This window comes from Podarcis bocagei, assembly GCF_964188305.1.
Source record: "Podarcis bocagei genome assembly, chromosome: 3".
Classification (NCBI taxonomy): Eukaryota; Metazoa; Chordata; class Lepidosauria; order Squamata; family Lacertidae; genus Podarcis; species Podarcis bocagei.
The window spans coordinates 44,411,313-44,432,652 of record NC_138127.1 but is presented as its reverse complement, the minus strand read 5'-3'; the positions used below and the strand labels follow the sequence as shown (position 1 = coordinate 44,432,652).

The following is a 21,340-nucleotide window of genomic DNA, read 5'->3' as shown; positions in this document are numbered from 1 at the left end:
ACAGCTCTTGATTTCTGCGTGTGTATCATGGAGGTTTGGCACAAGACTGCTGTTGCACAAAACTTGTATTATTATTATAATTTTTAAAAAAATAAATACTAATACGTGATCTGCAAATGTGCCTTCATTCCCACATCCTTTCACTACAAATTCATCTTTAGCTGCCAATTCCTGTTGCTGTTGTTTTAATATAGAGGTTTTGTGCAAGAGCAGTCTTGTGCAAAATCTCTGTATTAAAAATAAAAATGGAAGTTTAATAGTTGGTGGATGTTCTGTGAGCATGCCCTCAGCATGCAGCAACTGGAAATAAGCACACTTGGAAATATGTGTTGTTTCAGCAACTGAAAGGAACCATCACATCCCGCACCTGCCAATTCTTCCCAAAGAGCCCATTTTATTTTAAACAGCTGCTTTGCACAAGAGCAGTAAGGCACAAAACAGCTGTTAAACAGAAATTACAAACCCACAAACATGTCTTCAGCAACAATGGGGGGAAATTGGCAAGCTGTATCCTTTCCTTGGGGTTGATGGAAGCAAAATGGCTAGGTTGTGCTCAGGCAAGGAGCAAACAGAAGAAGGGGGCATGGCAATAAATGGCAGCCAATGAAACATCACCTCACATGTAAAAAACCCCCCTCACCCAGGCAATGTGCATCAAGTCAGGTAATGTGTGATTTTTATATATTGCTTTTTATCCCCTTACTGTACTATCCTCCAGCTGGGAGACTCTGAATTAATGGAGGATAGCAGGAGAGAGAAATGTGGGTTGAAGGTTGGCTGTAGAATGTGTGGGTGCCACAAGAGAGAGATAGAGATAGAAGCAGCTTCAAATCCACATGAAACTTGTGGGTGACATTGTATTTCACTTCAAGGGTAAATTACATTCACTCAACACACTGTTATTTGGGATTTTTGGCTTGGGGATCAAGTGATATGTCTTAATTAGAGTTGTGTTACCATATAGGCAGGCCAAGGACTAATACAATAGCCACATGAATTACGTGAGATACGGGAAGCTTCAAATGTGCTCAACCACCACCAGAAAAGTCCTGTCACTGGAACCTGTCTGTCTCACATCTCACGCCAAGAGAGTAATGGCCCATATATTAATCTCAATATCTGGGCAGCCTCATATTGGCATAGGTGGTCCTTCAGATGAAGGCAACTAACTTTAATTTTTGCAACAGCAACTGAGAGAAACTTCTGAAATCTGGAGGCTTCATATAGCCAATAAAATTTTGCTCTTTGGGGATAATAATGAAAGTTATTTGCAACATTCCCTTTGCCCCTTAATAGCATTCTAGCACTTAAACAAAAGTGCTAGAATTGTTCACGGCAGTGTAAGAGTTAGACCACAAACATGACCAAATAGGTTTACTAACCCTTTCACCCTTAAATAGCACCGGCTTGTTCTGAACAGTGTGTACTTTGTAAATTGTTACATTTAAATCATTTACTATCCCAGACAGTTCTATGAATCATGTTATTAATCATTGTTCTGTTTTCTACAGATGACATTAATTACTATCAAGCTTCTATAACACAAAGCCAGAATGGAAAGAAATTATTGTCAGTAGAAGGGTATCTTTATTTAAGCTTTCCCCAAGAGAAATAGAAGCAAGTCCCTTTCTCTGTTCTTTTTTGAGCAATAAAAGTTTTCCAATCATTTTTATCCTAGAGCATAATATCTACGTACACTTGCTTAATAGTGTTATTACTTCTTCTCTTTTTGCAGACTGAATAGCTTACTGAGAAGGTAATTGTATACAGAAAGTATCCCAAATACCAATCTTTTTTCTAGTTCAAAATCCACCTCAAAGGTCTTTTGAGAAAAAAGCTTTTTCACATGCAAACTTGAGAATCATTCATGAGCATCTATATTCAGAAGTAACCCCTACTGATTTAAATGTGGCTTGTGCCCTAGAAATTGTGCTTAGGACTGCAGCCCTAACACCTCTGCTGTTAAAGACCAACTACACATTAATTGTGGGCAAACTACACATTAATGATGTGATTAGCAATCACATGTTATATGGTTTAAAATTATATATCAAGCAGGAGGGCCCTGATTGCTGTCTGGATCACAACACATGGGTCAATTCAAGCCTCCTCCCAGCTGCATGAAATTGCCCCCCTTGGGCCTTTAGCATTAAGTGGGGGATAGCTCCCATCAGTGCCTATGTGAGCTTTTTCCCTAAAATTAATTGCTACATGGGATGGAGGCAGAATTTCTTGGAGAATCCTGCTGGGGAATAAAAGCTTAAACCTCCTTTCTCTACCTGCTGTGACCTTGATAACAACTACACACACACATGCCCGGTATTAAGTTTTAAAATGTGATTGCTAATCATGTTGTCTGTGTGCCACTTTGAACCACATTTATTCTTTAGTAAGGTGAACAAACACTGAGTGTGCTGCTGCATGAGGAGAAAATCGCAGCTGTTTCACTGCTCCCCCACTCTTGCTGCTACCCTATCACATTTAGTCTACTCCTTGGGGTGCACATGATCTGTTTGTTGGGGAACTGCTCCTGAAATGAATCTATCCTACTCAAGTTCCAATTGTGCAAGGATAAAAATGCAATTTAAAACTGCTGGTGTAGCTTGTGCTATATAGGACCAATGTGGCCCAGAGGCTAAGCAATCGTTGAATAGGCAAGCAGTTAAGCCAGTAAGTAGAGAAGCAAGAAGGGTATGAGCAGGTAGGCAGGCAAGCCACCAAGCAAGCCAGCATAGTTAAATACATAGTGAGGTGATCAAGAATGGGCAGTTTGAGAAATGCCCAGCCTTTATTAAGAAGCAGATTGTTCAAACACAGAATCCATGCCAACGTGGAGCTGGAACCCACTTGTGGCATCTAGCAGCAGCAGCAACAACAGCAACTTTTATTACAGTATTTATATGCGGCCCATCTGACTGGGTTGCCCCAGCCACTCTGGGTGGCTTCTAGCAAATTAAAACTTCTAAAAATCAATTGTTTATCAGCCTTGCTGAGCTTGTAGCTTAGCAGTAGCTTAGATCCGTCTGAAGTAGCAGTGCCTACACACAACGGACAGCTGATCATCTGTTCTCTCTCTCCTGTATATGTACAAGTGAAAAACAACAACAGGTTGACCAGAGACACACCATGTCAAACCTTCTCCCTTCTTTAGTGTACTGGAACCTGGATTGAGAAGATTAGCAATCATGAAAAAGAAGCATGAAATATGAGTATATATATAAAAAAAGAGTACAGTGGTACCTCAGGTTACAGACGCTTCAGGTTACAGACTCCGATAATCCAGAAATAGTACCTCAGGTTAAGAACTTTGCTTCAGGATGAGAACAGAAATCGTGCAGCGGTGGTGTGGCAGTGGGAGGCCCCATTAGCTAAAGTGGTACCTCAGGTTAAGAACAGTTTCAGGTTAAGAATGGGCCTCCAGAATGAATTAAGTTCTTAACCTGAGGTACCACTGTACATTGATTAGAATGGAAGGGTCACTGAGTTTATTTCATATACATGCATACAGAGATGGTGAGGAGTGTAGAACACTTTGGTAGATGTTGGCTTCCTTTTTTTGGGCAGGAATTACATTTGCTATATTCAACCAATTTTACTGGGCAGCACGATGTCACAGCGATTTTTCAAACCACGCTGAGTTGAATATGTTTCAGTTTTGAGTACTTGTAGACATGTCGACCCTTTGACCCTATGGTGTTGACACTCTGAAACTCCCAGTGTGAAAGGATTAAATCAGGCTGTGGGGAGAATTGGATTTACAGTTCATTTGTAAGTCCTTTTCTCCTTCTCTCCATGCTTTCCTCTATCAGCCAATCAGTTTGTCCTGAACACCTATTCAAGCAGCAAAGGAATGAAGGAGATCTAAGAGAGGCATTGAGAAGTACCAGAGTTCAGCACTCCTGACATTATTGGCCTGACATTAGTGCAGCTCAGGAATGAGTTACATAGAAAAAAGGAGTTTTTCAAAAGGAGTCAAGACCTCCATTTCAAAGGGGGGGGGGGCTTAAAAATGGATCCAGGTGTTAGCAGATGAGCACATGGTAGATGAAAGCAGTAGCACAGCTACAGTGTCACTGCTTCTGTCTGAGGCTTTTCTCTATACAATCTGTAACTGTGGCTAAATTTTGTTGGCGTGATTCTTTGTATTCGATTCCCCCCCCCCCTTTTGAGTTGTTTATGGATTTCTAGATTCCCTTCAGTCTCTAAATGTGTGTTTTCAAGCTTCCGTTTGGCTAGCCAAATTAAACAAAGACTGACGCATTTGTTAAATCAGTTTTATAGTGACAGGAAGTTATCCGCTAGCCCTTATCTTTGTGCTGTATCAGGAGGGACCTAGATTTGAGAGTATGGAGGAAGCACTTGAAAAACTACCATATTTCACATCAGAATGGTAAGATGCTGGATTTTAATCTTATTTCGATGAATTTGTCCAGGACATACAAATAACAACACTTGAAGCCCAATAAAACCATGCTTTTCTCAAGGTTGTTACTAAATTCTGTTTCTAAATGTACTTTTCCATGAGCAAAGCACACAGAAATATCATGTTGTGTCTCCTGACAATAGTGAGAAACTACATTTTTATTGACCTCTTTGAATGTTGTCTTGGCATAATAATTTTGAGCATTAACTGTGTTTCCTAACTTCCCTGTGAAACAGTTTGGGATAACACATTGTCTAAAAGAAGAAATCCAGAGCAGGATCCATATTTATGCCACAGTTCTGCATACAATATACCTTTGTTTCATACTCCAGTCTCTGTTAGAATAATTTGCAGCAACAAATGTTACTTAGTAGTAGATAGGTAGCCGTGTTGGTCTGCCATAGTCAAAATAAAAAAATTCCTTCCAGTAGCACCTTAAAGACCAACTAAGTTAGTTCTTGGTATGAGCTTTCGTGTGCATGCACACTTCTTCAGATAATGTTACTTAGTTTCTAGAACCTTATGCAGACAGATACTAAATCCACTGAGTGATGGTCCTGTATTCCTCTCACAAATGAAAAAGAACTATAAATGTAGCCATGTAACTATCTAACCATATAACCAGGCCTCTGTTTGAATAAACATTCTATGGACTTTCAAATGTGTTTGTGGTTTGTTTATGATGATGATGATGATTAGGTATTTTGTGTTCTCACTTTGTATTCTTATGTGACCTTCAGATGAAGGGCAGTATAAAATATTTTATCTCTGTCACTACACACACACACACACACACACACACACACACACAGAGAGAGAGAGAGAGAGAGAGTCTTAAAAATACTAAATGGCATTGATTTATAAACAATACACACCTTTGAGTATAGAATCCATATCCAACACCCATGCCTATATCTGTCTCCAGGATGCTGTGTCTTTGCTTGACTCCTGCTTTCTCATAACTAATAGCTTCTTTTAAAACTCCTTTTACTGCACTGCTGTACTTATGAAGAATCAATACTGCATTAATACTCTCCATCTCTCCATGGGGAGTGTGCTTTTACCTATAATCTTACCAGCAATCAAATGCAGTTTGATTAAAGAAAATGTGCAGGTGCCTTCTGATGTCCCCCTTTAAGGTAGTTTTAAAACTAAAGAAATCAGGAAATAGTTCATAGGGTAGGTTGTATAATATAGCTTCACATTACAAAGTTCACCAGTCACTCTCAGATAATAAAAGATATGTGCTTATGCACACTAAAAATGGATCTTATTATGACCATTACCTCTACCATTCAGCGGCTGAGTTGTATCCAGAACCTCTAATCATGGATTTCAGGGTGTTAGCAATTCACTGGCATGATTAATTTGCAAACTGTTTTTGTTCCCAGGAATAGTCACCATGTAGACCTATACATATAGGACTCAAATTTATAGACAACAAAAAGTCATGCATGAGTCAGCTACCAATGAAGATGGGGAGGGATGAGCAATAGACTAGAAGATGTAACTTAAAAGTAAAGCACAGCTAACTTAATATTATTTTGGAATTAAAAATCCCCCAAACAAATGTGACTCTTTCAGATTCACATTTACGACATCTGACCATCCCCAACTGCAGCAGAGAAGAAATGCATGAATGCAGTGTTGAGCAGTATCAGGTCCCAAGGTATGGTCTTAGGACACTTAATGCAGCAATCTTGCTGAAGCTAATCAGGTATGTGTTAATGCCTAGGTGGAAAAGATGCCCAAGAACTGTCAGCACCCATGGATTCTGATTGGTATGGTGGACTATGGCTGGAGATGGATGGATCTTGACCATCTGGTTTCTTGAACACAAGTCATTAAGTGTTGGTTTATAGGTGTGAAGGAGACATCACACACCACTGAAGCAACTTTCACCTTGCATTCCCTAAGGTACAAGGCTTTCAAACTGAGTGTAGCCACATATTCAGCTGTAAAATTTCAAATGGGGATAATTGAGGAATATTCATGGATATGAGCGATAATTGAGGGATATTCCTGCAGTATGAGTGACCCCAAAGATTAGTATAAGATAAACAGGACCTGGGATTTACAGAGGTATGGGGTGATGAAGGTGCATGTGCTGTGCAGTTCTTGTGAAAATGCTGGACCTAGGGATATAGGAGAGAATGTTGTAAGCCCTCTGTGTATGCTCCTTGTCTGATATAGAATCATAGAATAGAATCATAGAGTTGGAAGAGACCACAAGGGCCATTGAGTCCAACCCCCTGCCAAGCAGGAAACACCATCAGAGCACTCCTGACATATGGTTGTCAAGCCTCTGCTTATGTGGCTGTGTAGCTTGGTGCACATACAGCGGTACCTTGGTTATTGAACAAAATGCATTCTGGGAGGCCGTTTGACTCCTGGAACTGTTCAGAAACAAAGGTGCAGCTTCCAATTGGCTGCAGGAGCATCCTGCAGCCAATCAGAAGTTGTGGGAGCCACACTGGACATTCGGCTTCTGAAAATCATTTGAAAACCAGAATACTCACTTCTGGGTTTCGATCGTTCGAGAGCTGATTTGTTCGGGAGCCAAGCCGTTTAAGATCCAAGGTATGACTGTATCTGTTTTATAGTTTCCATGTACACTGCTATATGCCCTCTTGAGTTAATAAAGTAGTCTGAAAACCATATACAAAGCTACATATTCTGGTGGTTTCTTAAGGAATGCATGGCATTAGTAATCAAAACACACTTTTGGATGGGTCACTGCCCTCCTGTGCTATTGTTGCTTTATTTGCAAAGCACTACAGTATCCCGACTAAAACCTTCATGTCATTAAAAGTCATTAAAACACTAACATTGAAATGATAGAAAGCATAATGAATTGCAATATGATGGAAAACAGAAAAATTCTTAGTTAAGCTACTAAATGTATTGCTCTATGGGTAACAGGGTGTGACAGGTAGATAGAAACCCTGCTCAGAACTGCAGAGTGTACATATGGATACATGTGGAGGAACAGACATGAGGATGAGTGAACCAGACATCGGGGGGTGGGGGGTGGGGGAAGAACCTAAAGCAAATTAGATTTCACCCTCCATCAGATATGAAAGTAATTCGTGACAAACCTCTGCTCTTCAGAGCTGATTTCTGGTTTCACTGATTAGACTGAAAAGGATCATAAATATGAAGAATGCAATGCATGGGGTCGTTAGAAAGTTCAGCCTAAATGAAGATAAAGTTAAACAAAAGCCCTGTATCTTCCGCAGGAAAAATAAAAGATACTACTAAGAGTAAGAGTTAATGTCCCTAGAATAATTTTACATAACAAGATTAATAAAAACATAGGCACTAAGTTCTAATCCTTAAAAAGAAGAAACCAACTGCTTTTTATAAAGAACAAAATTAAATGCAAATAACAGTGGCTTCAATGCAAGTGAAATGAAGCAAAAATCACCATGGTTACCATTAATTTTTAGTTTTCAGATTAATGAAAATCGCAGGAATCAAACGTGATGATGCCAGCTTTGTAAAGCTTTTGAAAAGGTTGAAATTTTATTAAATGAGGAGGAAAGGTAGTGTAAAGGCAGCTGCACGTTTACACCACATAGTCTTAATTAGTGCTGAAAGGAAAGCTCACACAATTATGGCTCTTTTCATATTATCAATATTGTTAGCCTAGCATCGTAGCATAGATAAAGAACAGCAAACTCCTTAGAACCCCGTGGAGTATAGTAATTTTCAATTTTAAACCATCATAAAACCCAACAACGCAACCTGAAATTTATGCCAAAATATTCTTGGAAAAACCCAAGTTTTGTGGTATGACATGGAAATTCACATTCTTTTTTAAAAAGCATATTGTTTGGCATTTATGTTTTTAAATATAAATCTGATTTTATACATTCATTTCAGTCTTTTCATTATAATTTGAAAACCAGGAAGCTCTTTATGAGTCACTTCCTCACAAAACGTATTACCTACCTATCCATCACTGATTTGTGCACAATGTACCATATGAGTCAGAAATGACACATCCAAAATTCCTTTGGACATATCCAAAAATGCAAACTAGGAATGGAACATTTGCCATTTGATCACTCTCTTAGAGCCCAATATTATAGAGAAGGTCCATCAGCTGAGAGGCTACAGAATTTGACAAAAGCTGTGCTATGCCAGTGGAACACTGGATATGCCACCACTCTGTATTATATTGCCCTCTGCATGCTGAACTGAGAGCTAAGTTTATCCTTGATTTGTTGCTTTAGATACCAGATGTGAATGATCAAGTGAAAATCACATATTTGTTGTCTGGTTTTCACAAATTTGTGACAGCCGATTTTGTGAGATTTGCAGTTGCTTGCCCAGAATTTTTGTGTATGTTTCTCCTAATATACATATTTTTTGCATGCAATTTAGCCTACCAAACACTTTTTTTTTTGCAAGAAATGTAATATAAAACATTTTGGCATGTTATTTTTCAGTAATACCTATTGGGGTAGTTGGAATATCAAGGAATAGCTCAATTTCTGGTTGTCCATTGTTTTGGAAAGGGAAACTGAACCAAAACAGTCCACCATTTATTTCACCACGAGAGACCAAAGGCTAGGGTGTAGCTCAGCACTAAATCACAACACATAATTGCATAAACACCACAGAGGGAGATCATAACTTCGGCCATATGGCATAAGGCTATATCCCTCTGGCCACATGCGATGCACACGTAGGGCTCACAAGGGGGAACTCTGGAGAACCATGCCAAGGCATGACACTGGAAGAGAGTGCGATGCTACTTTGCTGCTTAACACCTTTTGCTCTGCTCCAGCACCTTGAGCAAATGCTTCTACTCAAGAATCAAATAAAGAGGGCTCTCTAACTTCACAGCCTGTAAATGATGTTGCAAAGCTTAAGTATAGCCACTGTTACGGGATATAAGATTTTAGAGATATCTGAATATACTTTCTTCTGTACACCATGGCTATGTTTGAAAACTCCTGATCTTATGCATGCATAAACATTAATTAATGGGGAAATATGAATATTTGGAGGGCAGTGTGGTTGCCACCATATTGACATCTACAGTACTCCCCCATCTTACCTCCCCATTCTCCAGCGGATGAATCCTGGAGTAATATGACGTGCATATAACTTCATCATCTTTTATATACGATGGAGGTCCAGTGCGGGGAAGAATGTTGTAGTGAGTCAGACATTCTGTGTCTGTGATAGCGTAGTACTGCCAGGGCTCATAGTTGAAACCATCTAGTGAACGTTCCAAAACCCAGTTTCCAGGTCGTGGTGAATTAGCTGCTTTTAAAATGATATAAGCAATTTGGAACACCTGGGAGAATGTGAGAAAGAAAAAATATATATCAGAATAACTGGTTGAAGTATATTTTTCTTTTGCTCATTTACCAGCAAGCAATGCTGATTCTAAAGAAGTTTGATATTATAGCTTGGCTTTAGCAAAGTCTGCAGAGAAAACAGTAGCATCTACCCTGTTTACAGCAGCATCCCATACATGAGAAGTGAAGCTGAACATTCGCTCTGTGTTAAACCTCCTGCACTACTGCACTCTATTGGTTGCTCTGCTGTTGCTCACTTTGGGATAGATGCCTAGCATATAAAGTAGCGTGAAAGGGCTGTACCTCAAGCTCAAGCTCTACCACTAAGCTCCTAGCAGTTCCTACATCTAATATGAAAGGAGCTTGGGTCAAGGGGCTATGAAAGAGGGAGAGCACAGCAAAGATGAACACTGATTCAGGTTCTAGAACCATCACAATGTAATGTGATGTGCTGTACCCACAAGGGTGTCAACTTGAATAAAATATGGGGCTGGCAACTAGGTAAGCCCTACTCCACATAATCAATCACAAGACATGGCACACACACACCATTATACAAATTTAGTAAATAAATACAAATTTAGTAAATACAGTAATACAATTTCAGTAACCTCACAAAATTGCTACCACTGAGCTACACCATCCTCCATATATTTTCCAGTCCCCAGTTGGTGTTCCAATCCCATCTGGAAACCCATTTTAATCTTTCTTCATCCGAGAAACACCACCCTAAACATTCAGCTGGTGATTTCTACCTGCAGCTTATGAGTACTGCTCTCATATAAGCAGATTATGAACATTTAATCAACACTCATTATGATTTGCTCTTTCACCTGCCTTTCCAACTAATTTACAAAGGATTTATTTTCAACTAACCTACTTACCAAGACTGATACACAAGACACAATTATATTTGAATAAGCTTTGAATATGCTAATAATTTATCTTTTTGTAAATCAGATTTTATTACAACCCAGATAAAAATGAAACAGGTGGATACGAGTATACATCTCAGTAAGAATAATTAAAAGGATTTCGTAGATACTAACTCACATTTAGAATGTAGCAAACTCTTAGTCAAAATATATCACAAAGATGGGCAGTTGGATGACTGGGGTATCGGTATTGCCCTCTGAACAACATTTTATATACTGGAAATCCATCCATTATATAAAGGAAAGTATTAGCATACATTGAAAGGTAATAGGGCTTCATTCTAAATAGCCTCTCCAACACTGTTGTATAATATATAAATCAATATTTATCACACAGAAGAAACACTTCTGTGGTGTAGTGTGGTGTAGTGGTGTGGTGTAGTGTGGTGTTCTGTGGTGTAGTCTAGTGGTTAAGAGCGGTGGACTCGTAATCTGATGAACCGGGTTTGCTTCCCCGCTCCTCGACATGTAGCTGCTGGGTGACCTTGGACTAGTCACACTTCTCTGAAGTCTCTCAGCCTCACTCACCTTGCAGAGTGTTTGTTGTGGGGGAGGAAGGGAAAGGGGATTGTTAGCTGCTTTGAGACTCCTTAGGGTAGTGATAAAGTGGGATATCAAATCCAAACTCCAAACACTATTATGTATCTGCATAGTTTTTCTGAAGATAAGCAGCTGCATGTATTTTTCCAGTTACAATACAGACCCTCCTGAAGATAATGGAGAACCACAGCAAATCATCATTTCCATTTCTGGGGTTCTTAAGAAATGCAAGGTGTAAACAGAAATCTTAGTGTTTTCAGTTCTGGAGTTATAGCAAGAAGTATGAAGAATGACAAAGACAATTTTATAGTACGAAACTAGAAGACAATGTTCCATATCATTAGTTGGTGAAAGCTTGGGTTTTCACTGGAACTCTGCCAATTCACACCAACTGAAGTTCGTGAATATTATAATTACAGAGTGGAACAGATGAAATAATTAGAGCTGTTTCAGGTTTTTTTTCATGGTAGCTTGGCAGCTTTTCTAGTGTTGGCATTAAAATGTATAAAGGAGAAAAATGGAGATTTCACACTAATACTTTGCTACTGTAACTAAGTACTTCAGGGGTTTCCCAGCAGAGAATTCTGAGAGCTTTCTAAAAATGAATTTAGTGTCAGCTAACATTTATATTTTGTTGTGTTTTTAATGCTGTGCTCAAGAAAGGTTCCGGGGTGACTGTCTCACTCTCTAAATTATCCAGAGTGAGCATTGTACTGTTTAGTGCTGCATAAAGCTGTATCATGGAGCATTTCCCCTTATTGACCATCCGTGTCCTTTAACTGTGATTTGCAAGCACCTAGCAGCAAACAGAGTGGAATCTATGTCTGGCTAAGCCTGCTAGAAAAGAGGGTAGTTAACTGTCATCACAACAAACTGGTACAGCATAAGAAGAGTCCTTTGGGATCAGACCAAAGACCGATCTTGTCGTATTTCAAATAGTGACCAGCCAAATATTTCCAGGAAACCAAGTGGGATATTGTCCTCCCAGCTTTTTATATCCCAGCTACTAGAATACAGAGGGCTGTATCCAACTAACTTAAGAGTCATTGAAATTAATGGACCTATATTAGTCTATGAGAGATTCCCAATTGTGAATTGCTTGGAAATCCATTTTTTCCATCTTTGGAGCACTACGGTAGGAGGACCTGCACCCCTATAGAACAGGGTTAGGCTACATGGTGTCCTCCAGATGTTGTTGGGACTCTAACTCTCATCAGCCCAGACAGCATGTCAAATGGTGATGGGAGTTGTAATCCAGCAACATCTGGGGGAAACCCTGCTATAGAACTTGTTCTACTCACTTTCTTGAAGACTAGAAGCCCTGTCCCAGATAGGATACTGACATCCTATTCATAAAGTATACTGAAACATCTTACTTGGCTGTGTCAGGCCAAAATGAAGTTCCATCAGGCTGCCACTATTCCCTTGGACTTTTAAGCGATTCCTAGCCAATTAGGTTGCTTCTATTCACTCACATCACCCTAGTCCTATCAAACCCATTGTCCCACACTCACCTCTAATCATTACCTGACAGTTCTTTGTGTCCCATACCTGGCTTTTTATCCTTCCTTTCCCTGTCCCTTTCTGCAACAGAAATACATCACCCAAGTGTAATACAGACAACCATTATAACCATTATCTAATGTAATAGCAAAGTTCTTTCTCCTTCACAACATGCAGGTGGCTACAGGCACACAGTGGTTCCAGATAATAAGGGAGGAAGCCAACATCACACTCGAGGAGTGACCAGCCCAATGTCATTCAGTAAGCTTCATGGCTGAGTGGAGATTTGAACCCTGGTCTCCCAGCCCCTGGTTCAGAAGGGCCATTACCGTTTTCACGAGCATGACTCAAGACACTGGAACCTGACTGTTCAAACCTGCTGAATATTATAGGGGGGAAATACTGATGGTCATCTTGGGTGACAGTTGCTCACAGGAACTTAGCTATAATCATTATACACTTCCTCAAGGACACAATGGCAGAAACAAGGTATGTCACAAAAAGTAGTTATGTTGTTGTCATTGCTGCTCCTTAGTCTTTCAGCTCTCGCTCACTCCCCTTCCTGACATTTCCAACACAAACCCTCTACTCTCTTCATTTCCCCACTAAATGACAGAGTGAACTCAAGTCAGTAGTTATAGCCACACTGAATCAGATGAATGGATGTCATTTATAGCAAACAATGTAGTGCAACTTAAATACGGCTAGAGTATATTTTACCCTTTCACAAAATGAAGCTGTTTGAAACGAATTGGTCTGTTTGGAGTGCTTGGTAATTTAAGGTTCTTTTCCTGTTTGAATACCTTGGGAAACGACTGCATTTTACAAGAGCTCCTCTCTGACTTATTATCGTGGGGAGCCATATTCAATTTTCAGCTGCCAGTTTTTGGGGATGGAGGGCAAGGAATAAATGGCTCAGTTGTTCTAAAGATGTCCAATTGCATTTATATTACTCCAGCCATAGAGATTATTGGGTCACATAGTACTTAGATGAGAAAAAGAGAGAGAACTGTGAAGCACTCAAATCAACCATTCTAAAAGTTGGGGTATATTCAGTGCTCTGAGTTTAAAATGTTCGCAAAAGGTGGCAGGCTAGCATGAATTTAGCATTGCTCCCAGGAAATGTGGTGTTTCCTTTGACTTGCTATCACATGAGTTAAGAGAGGGAAATTGAATAGGAGCATGATTGAAATCACCAAGGCAGGCAATTGGAAACAATGGGTTGTTCTTTTTTGAATGAAAATCTGAGCCACAGTTTTTTCTTGACACAACTCTCTTCAGTGAATGATCCTCTAATGAAGGATGTGATTCATTCTTAAACCTTAAGTTGTCTTCATCTTGAAGGTCATGTTCAAAGTGTTAACCAAGCAAACATATTTGCAATTCTGAGGCAACTTTCAGCTAGGTTGATTGACCCCTGGAAATTCTTGCCTGTTTCTATCACATAGCAGCACTCTGTCAATGTAAGGACATAAGAAAAGCACTTTGGAGGAGACCAAAGGCTCACTAAGCCTAGCATCCTACTTTTTTCTGTGGCCAGCCAGAAGTCTTCAGGTAGCCCACAGCCAGGGGATGAAAGTAACCCAGTGAAATTTGTATGATTCTCTTTTAAAATCACTGATGTTTAATGGCCCTCAGTACATCTTGCAACAGTGAATGCCATAAAATAATTGTGTGCTGTGTGAAGTATCTGACACCTATCTGAAATAGATAAATTGTTATCTCAAAGCTCCGGCGCTTAATCCCATGTGTACTGGTACTACCTGTGGTTTATTCAGTATTGAGGAAATACATTCTGCACATGCTCAGGGACAACTCTTTTGAAACTGGTGTCTAATCCCAAAGGGATTGTTCAATTGTGGATATTCCATGTGGCAGAAATACATTCTCCACATGCTCAGGGCTTTCAGAACAGGACCTGAGCTCTGTGACCTTTCTCCAGACAACATCTTTGAGAGTTTCTGGTTGAAAGCTGACCATCACTCACCATTTACTTGGATTATCTGCAGCTTCGGTTCATTTATGTTTGCTCAGAATTAACACATCTTCATTTCAAAAGAACATGGTGTTTTGCTCTGTGATACATGCCATTGAAAGCATTTAAAAAATATTGCTCCAAATTTCACCTCCAGACTCTATAGCTTTGGGCCTATCTGTTCTGCACTACATGGTTCACTTCTGGCCTCCATTCGATGTGCCAGTGCTTACATTTGAAACTCTAACCACCTTTGGTCCTGGGTGAATTGAGGGGTTTTAGTCTCCCATATATAGGCTTCCAAACATTCCTGCTTCTAGCATCTCCCTCAGAATGCCATTTGGCAGCTAGGGATGTGGATCAGACCTGCTTTACTTATGTCACCAATAGTCTGGAATTGCCTTCCAAGCAGATCTGTATGGACTTATCACTATATTGCCTTATTGGGCATATGAGTATTCTACATAAGGCTAGGTAGAAATTTATTTCAGTGTCTGGGGTGTGGGTTACAATTTTCAGAGGAAAATATTTTGAACTACATACTTACAATATGGAATTTGACAACTGGACACCGTAAGTGGATTCTTCATGCCCTTACTATGGCCAAAAGACTAATACTGATGCACTGGAAATATAAGTGCATGGTTCTATTTAATCAATGGATTGAAGAGATGACTACACTTGCAACTTATGAACGGATTGCTTATAGACGTAGACTTTGCATAGATAAGTATAATGATATTTGGAACACATTTATACAAAATATAGTAGCTTATATGTATATATTAGATAAGTATATATAATTGTTAACTTTTATAATGATACAGTATACCTTTTATTTTTATTTTTCATTTAGTTCAATTAAACTGTTCTAAAAATAATAAAAGAAATTTATGTCAGAGAAATCTGATGAGGCAACGGTAAGGAACAATAAGGATATTGTGTAAGTATTAGTGGTTTGTGAAAAATTTGTTGAATCACACTTGTACAGCTATTTCATGAAGAGAAATACTTTCTACCATGCACTCAAAGCCATCTGGTTTTATCTATTAAAAGAAAACTTATCCACACACCCCCCAACATTTAGAAGAGTGGAATGCAGCACATTTCAAATGTTATAACAAGAATGGTTGCCATATTAGTTCCAAATGCAGGCAGGTGTGGTTCAAATAATAGCTTCTACTTGGCTAAATCTGTTGCTAGCAATCTGTTGATTCCTGATCCAGTTCAGACCTACTTTCTGGATGCAAAGATCTAGCCTGGGAATAGTGTGTACAAGGCTTCCCCACATCTTTTGAGGGCGGTGTGGTGTTTGAACTGGTTTCCAAGTATGCACAGAATACTAGCATTAAGTTTCATTCCATTAACATGCTGGACTGGAGTGCTTAGATATTATGTGTATTGTGTTTCTTGCAGCAGGATAGTAAGATCTACATTTAATTTTTCTGCTCACTGCAGATCTGAAACTTTTAGCACTTTCTTTTAGCTAAGCCAATGATGAAAAATGTAGTAAGAGTGTTTTAAAAAAGAGCCCAGAAAAGAATCAAAATTCCAGGCTAATCAAAACTCTTTTGAGACTGCTTTTTATTTTAATGTGAAGTGCTACCAGTAATTATTAATATAGCACACCAAACTCATTTTGAAGCATAGAATAGACAATAGACTATTCTCTCCACTTCAGCCTTTAATTGCGGAAAAAATCCACAAGTTCTTTGTTGAAATTATGCCAAGTTATTGACATCTGAGAAAGTTGAGGAATACCCTAGATATTGCAGTGTCCATTCCACAGCTTAACTGTCAGAGAGTGGCTTCATGAAAAGAAACAATGGAAAGGGGTGGGGAGAGAAACAATCCTTGAGGACTAGATAAGCAGTCAGAGTCCTGGCATGGGAGAATGGACATTTTCGCTGCCTTTCCAAAATCCCCACGAGAGAGCAGGCCCATATTGTAAGAAACAAAGACTACAGAAACCAGTAGAAACTAGGAACACTTGACATTTTAAAAAGACACTGCAGGTTTGAGCTGTAAATCTAATCAAATATTGGGTTCAAATCTTGCATCAGCTCTGCAATATACAACATGCAATCTAACTGACCTATTGATGATGACTTGAATGAGATAGTAAGATAAGGAAGCAATGGCAGCATAATGGCAGCTTGTTTGTATAGGACTGCTCTCAAGTAACTGGTTTATGGAACACAGCCTAAGCATATTAGTTAAAGATAATGAGAGAACAGGGTTGCACTAGTTTCTATGGATTACAGTCCACTTCTTAAAGTGCATGAAGTGTTATCTTAAATTGGCGCGCACGCGCACACACACACTCATGGTGCGAAAGGAATACCTGCAGTCTCTCTCTTAGAAATGCTTCAGGCTTATGGAAGGTGCAGGCCCAGTTCTGAGATAATGGAGTATCCTATGGGTTTGGGAAGGCGACTCTTGGTTTGAGAAAATCTTGTAACTGGTGTGCCATAATACAGTGGTACCCCGCAAGACGAATGCTTCGCTCAACAAAAAACGCGCAAGATGAAAGGGTTTTCTGATTTTTAGCCGCTTCGCAAGACAAATTTTCCTATGGGCCTTTCTCGCAAAACGAATTTTTTTTTTGAGTTTTTCCCCACAGGCTCCCTCTAAACTTCAGCGGAGCGGGGCGGGCTGGGAGAGAATCCCTTGGCCCCCCGCCGGACTTCCTGCAGCTCTTTTGAAGTCTGGCGGGGGTCCAAGGGATTCCTTCCCAGCCGCCCGCCTTTAAAAGCACTCCGGGGAAAGCAGCAAAGCGCGGCGCGCTTTGTTGCTTTCCCCGGAGTGCTTTTAAACGCGGGCGGTTGGGAGGGAATCCCTTGGACCCCAGCCGGACTTCCCGCAGCTCTTTTGAAGTCCGGCTGGGGTCCAAGGGATTCCCTCACCGCCGCCCGCCTTTAGAAGCGCTCGGGGAAAGCAGCGCGCTTCGCTGCTTTGCCCAGAGTGCTTTTAAATGCGGGCAGCGGTGAGGGAATCCCTTGCCCCCCCGCCGGACTTCCAGCAGCTCTTTTGAAGTCCGGTGGGGGGAGAAGGGCTTTTCTTCCGACCGCCAGCCTTCAGAACAGCCTTCTGAAGGCTGGCGGTGGGAAGAAAAGCCGTTCTCCCCCCGCCTGCCTACAGAAGAGGTTCGAGGAAAGAGGCGAAGGAGCGCTGCCCATTCACCTCTGTCCCCGGAGCTTGCCGTTCTCCCCCCGGCCTGCCTTCAGAAGAGGTCCGGGGACAGACTTGTTGGGAAAAAGCACCAAGGCAAAAGCCAGCTCCAGATGGCTGGAATGCAAAACAGGATGTTATGTTTTGCAGATGTACTGTTGGGGAAAAGGTGGAGCCTATTCTCTGTACTGAGCACCGGATGTTAGCTCAGAGTGTCATCTGACCTGTACTGGAAGTACAGGGGAGGAGTTGTGTCTCTTCTGATGGAGTCTGAAGGGAGCAGTCGCATTTCTATGTACTGCTGAGTGACAGGAATAAAACATGTAAAAAGGACTCCTGTCTGTCTCACTTCCCCTCCCTGGGAAAATGCAGGGAGGGAGACAAGAAGAGGAAAGCAGAGGGTGTGTTCTTTCTCACGTCTAATGAGAAGAATTGCCGGGTTTGTTTACCTAGCCTGCCGGCAGTCGCAGACGGATGGTAAACACAGTATCTCGCTCAATTGCCTCGGGGGAGGCCAGGTACCTCTGCCTGTGAGCCAAGATACTAACAAGACTGTCCCCGGACCTGGTCTGAAGGCAGTCTCCATAGGAACGCATTAATTGATTTTCAGTGCATTCCTATGGGAAACCATGCTTCGCAAGACAAAAAACTCGCAAGAAGAAAAAACTCGTGGAACGAATTAATTTCGTCTTGCGAGGCACCACTGTACCAGGAAGCAGCTGGAATCTGGGTAACTACCAAAATTTGTATTTTTTGGCAAACAATAGATCAACAGATCTGCATAAAAGTGAAGACTTCCTATACTGGCAAGACCAATGTCCCAGTTAGTTCTCACTAAGCTATGGAAAGTAAGATCAAACCGATCCATTCTTAAGGAAATAAGCCCTGAGTGCTCACTGGAAGGAGAGATAATGAAGCTGTGGCTCCAATACTTTGGCTACCTCATGAGAAGAGAAGACTCCCTGGAAAAGTCCCTGATGTTGGGAAAGATGGAGGGCACAAGGAGAAGGGGACGACAGAGGACAAGATGGTTGGACAGTGTTCTTAAAGCTACCAGCAAGAGTTTGACCAAACTGTGGGAGGCAGTGGAAGACAGGAGTGCCTGGCGTGCTCTGGTCCATGGGGTCACGAAGAGTCGGACACGACTAAATGACTAAACAACAACAAAGCTATGGAAGTAGCCACACCCAGATAGGGGAGGAGCACATTATGTTACATACTAGACATGTCACATTGCCACCTCTAGGATCAGTTCCAAGTGCCCTCTTGATATCACACAGAAAGTCATTTTCAATAATCTCAACAGCTGCTTCTAGGTTTGGTTACTATTCCCCCTGAGATGGAGGGAAAATGTAAGTGTTCATTTGCTGAAGATATGTGAAATGAACCACACACACAAAATGAACATTCAGATCACTCACTCAAGGATATCATCCTCAAACTAAAGTAAATGCTGAAGCTCACAGCTTTTCCTGTGAACTGAATCCATGCACAATTACCAGTAGTTCACACCTTACATTTTTGTGCATAATGGGAGGTTCATGAAACCCTTGCATTGACCATTGTTACAAAAATTGATTATTAATTTGTATTAATCTTTTCTTACATGTGTAGTCAACAGCATTTGGGCTTTTTTAGCTATTTGGTCATGTTGAAACATTTTTTTGTTATTACACTGACCTCTGTCCATCTTTTGTAAGCCAGTTAGAGGTGGGTTTTTAAAAATAAATAAATTAAGCAGTCTATAAATTTTGTTAAATAGATAGAAGTAAACTGTAGCTTATGTCTTCATGAAATATGTAAGACATAGGCTGATCCAATATGGACAATGCCACAAATTCTGTTTTAACTGGCAATTTTGGAACAATCATAAGAATGAATCATTTAAAACAGGAGAAAGAATGGAGGGTGAAACTACAATAGAAGAGAAAGCTAAAATTGATAGAGGTAGAGTTCTATGCAAAATGCAAAAGGATGTTTATTAGAGTATTTATATATTTTGTAAACAGATTTATGCTGCAGACATGTGTTGTGATCAACACACTTGTTCAGAAGTCCAGGTCAACTTCCAAAACCTATTTAATTTATCATTTATAATTAATGTAAATCATATGTGAAAATATGTCTCTATGAACTGTGGAAGTATTTTTTTTAAAAAAGAAAAGTCCTTTTCAAGTGTTTAGCGGCTGAGAATAGCTAAGCAATTATTTACAGCTGCACACACACATTTTATTTGTTAGAATTTTTAATTGTTACAGTGTTTTGGGTTTTGTAAATTCCATTTTCTGTCCTGGGGCCTGTGGGGCAGCATAGCTTGTAGAACTGAGTTACCAAAGAACCCCTCTAAATATTTCCAGGAATTTTCCTGTATTAGACAGTATGGTCCACATGATAAGACACAAGATTCCATTTCCACTGGTAATTGCCTCAATCTGTACAGTACACACTGTGAAGCACACTTCCATAACTTGCAATACCCACTAACAAATGGCTCATAAGACACAGGAAACTGTATCCTATTACAAAGGGTAATTCACTACACTAATATTATTCATATTGTGCTGAAATGAATCATTAATCTACATACCGCTAGCCAATGAAGCAGGAAATCTCATTGTGTATTGCTCCCACCTGCTCTTCTAGCTCAAAATAAATCCATTAGCTAGGAGCCGTTTGTGTAATTTAGCTTGCAGAACAGCGTCACACAGAGAAATACAATTGAATAGCTACTTACATATCTGTAATATGAGTGATATATATGTAGGAATTATGTATAGCTTCTAACAACTTGAGACTTAATTTTTTCATACCTATATTTCATGAAGTTGCAGCAACAAGCTGTACTGGAGTCACCCAACCCCTTTATTTATTGTGATAGATTAGCCTTAGTCCAACCAATGTTCATTCTGAAACCTCAGTCATGTCATTGAAAATGCATAGATGACATTTTTGGTGCAATCCAACTCAGTGATCAGTCCTACTGAATTCGATGGTACTTACTCCCAGTCTTCCACTGGCTCCTGCAGTTTGGTCAAACTCATGTTAGTAGCAGCATTGCCACATACTCTGACAAAGTATTTTTAATGGTGTATTGTTCCTAATGTGCCTTATATAAAATGAATGTTAAATATGGAATAATGAAGCCTTGTGAAAAAGTAAAAATACTCTACTGAAGTAGAAGAGCTTCTCATTTTAGTTCTGCCACATTTCTATTGTGATGACTGACATCTGACTCAAGAATGGCATTTTTGTCGTTGTTGCATCAAAAAGCTTTAAATATGACTGCTGAGAAGTTGTGCCATTATGATTTGGTTGAACTGTTTGTTGGTGTTAGGGACTGGTTGAACACTGAGGAGCGTGCTGGTTGGATACTGATGAGTGGGCAATGGGAGAAGTGGGGTTGGAGACTGATTTGCAAGATGGGGTCCGTGATCTGGGGGGAGCCTGCTGCAGCCGGGAGACAGGAGTCAGAGGCAGG

At 40.2% G+C, this 21,340-nt stretch overlaps 1 protein-coding gene across 7 annotated transcripts in view; it reads right to left on the bottom strand.

Annotated features, from left to right (window-relative positions):
- LAMA2 (laminin subunit alpha 2) overlaps positions 1–21,340 on the bottom strand; it is a 372,288-nt gene that overhangs the window by 245,344 nt on the left and 105,604 nt on the right. For all 7 annotated transcript variants that reach the window (XM_081187598.1, XM_081187601.1, XM_081187602.1 and 4 more), the window contains exon 4: positions 9,492–9,734. In XM_081187598.1, coding sequence (XP_081043724.1) covers positions 9,492–9,734 — 243 coding nt within the window. The remainder of the gene's footprint in view (positions 1–9,491; positions 9,735–21,340) is intronic.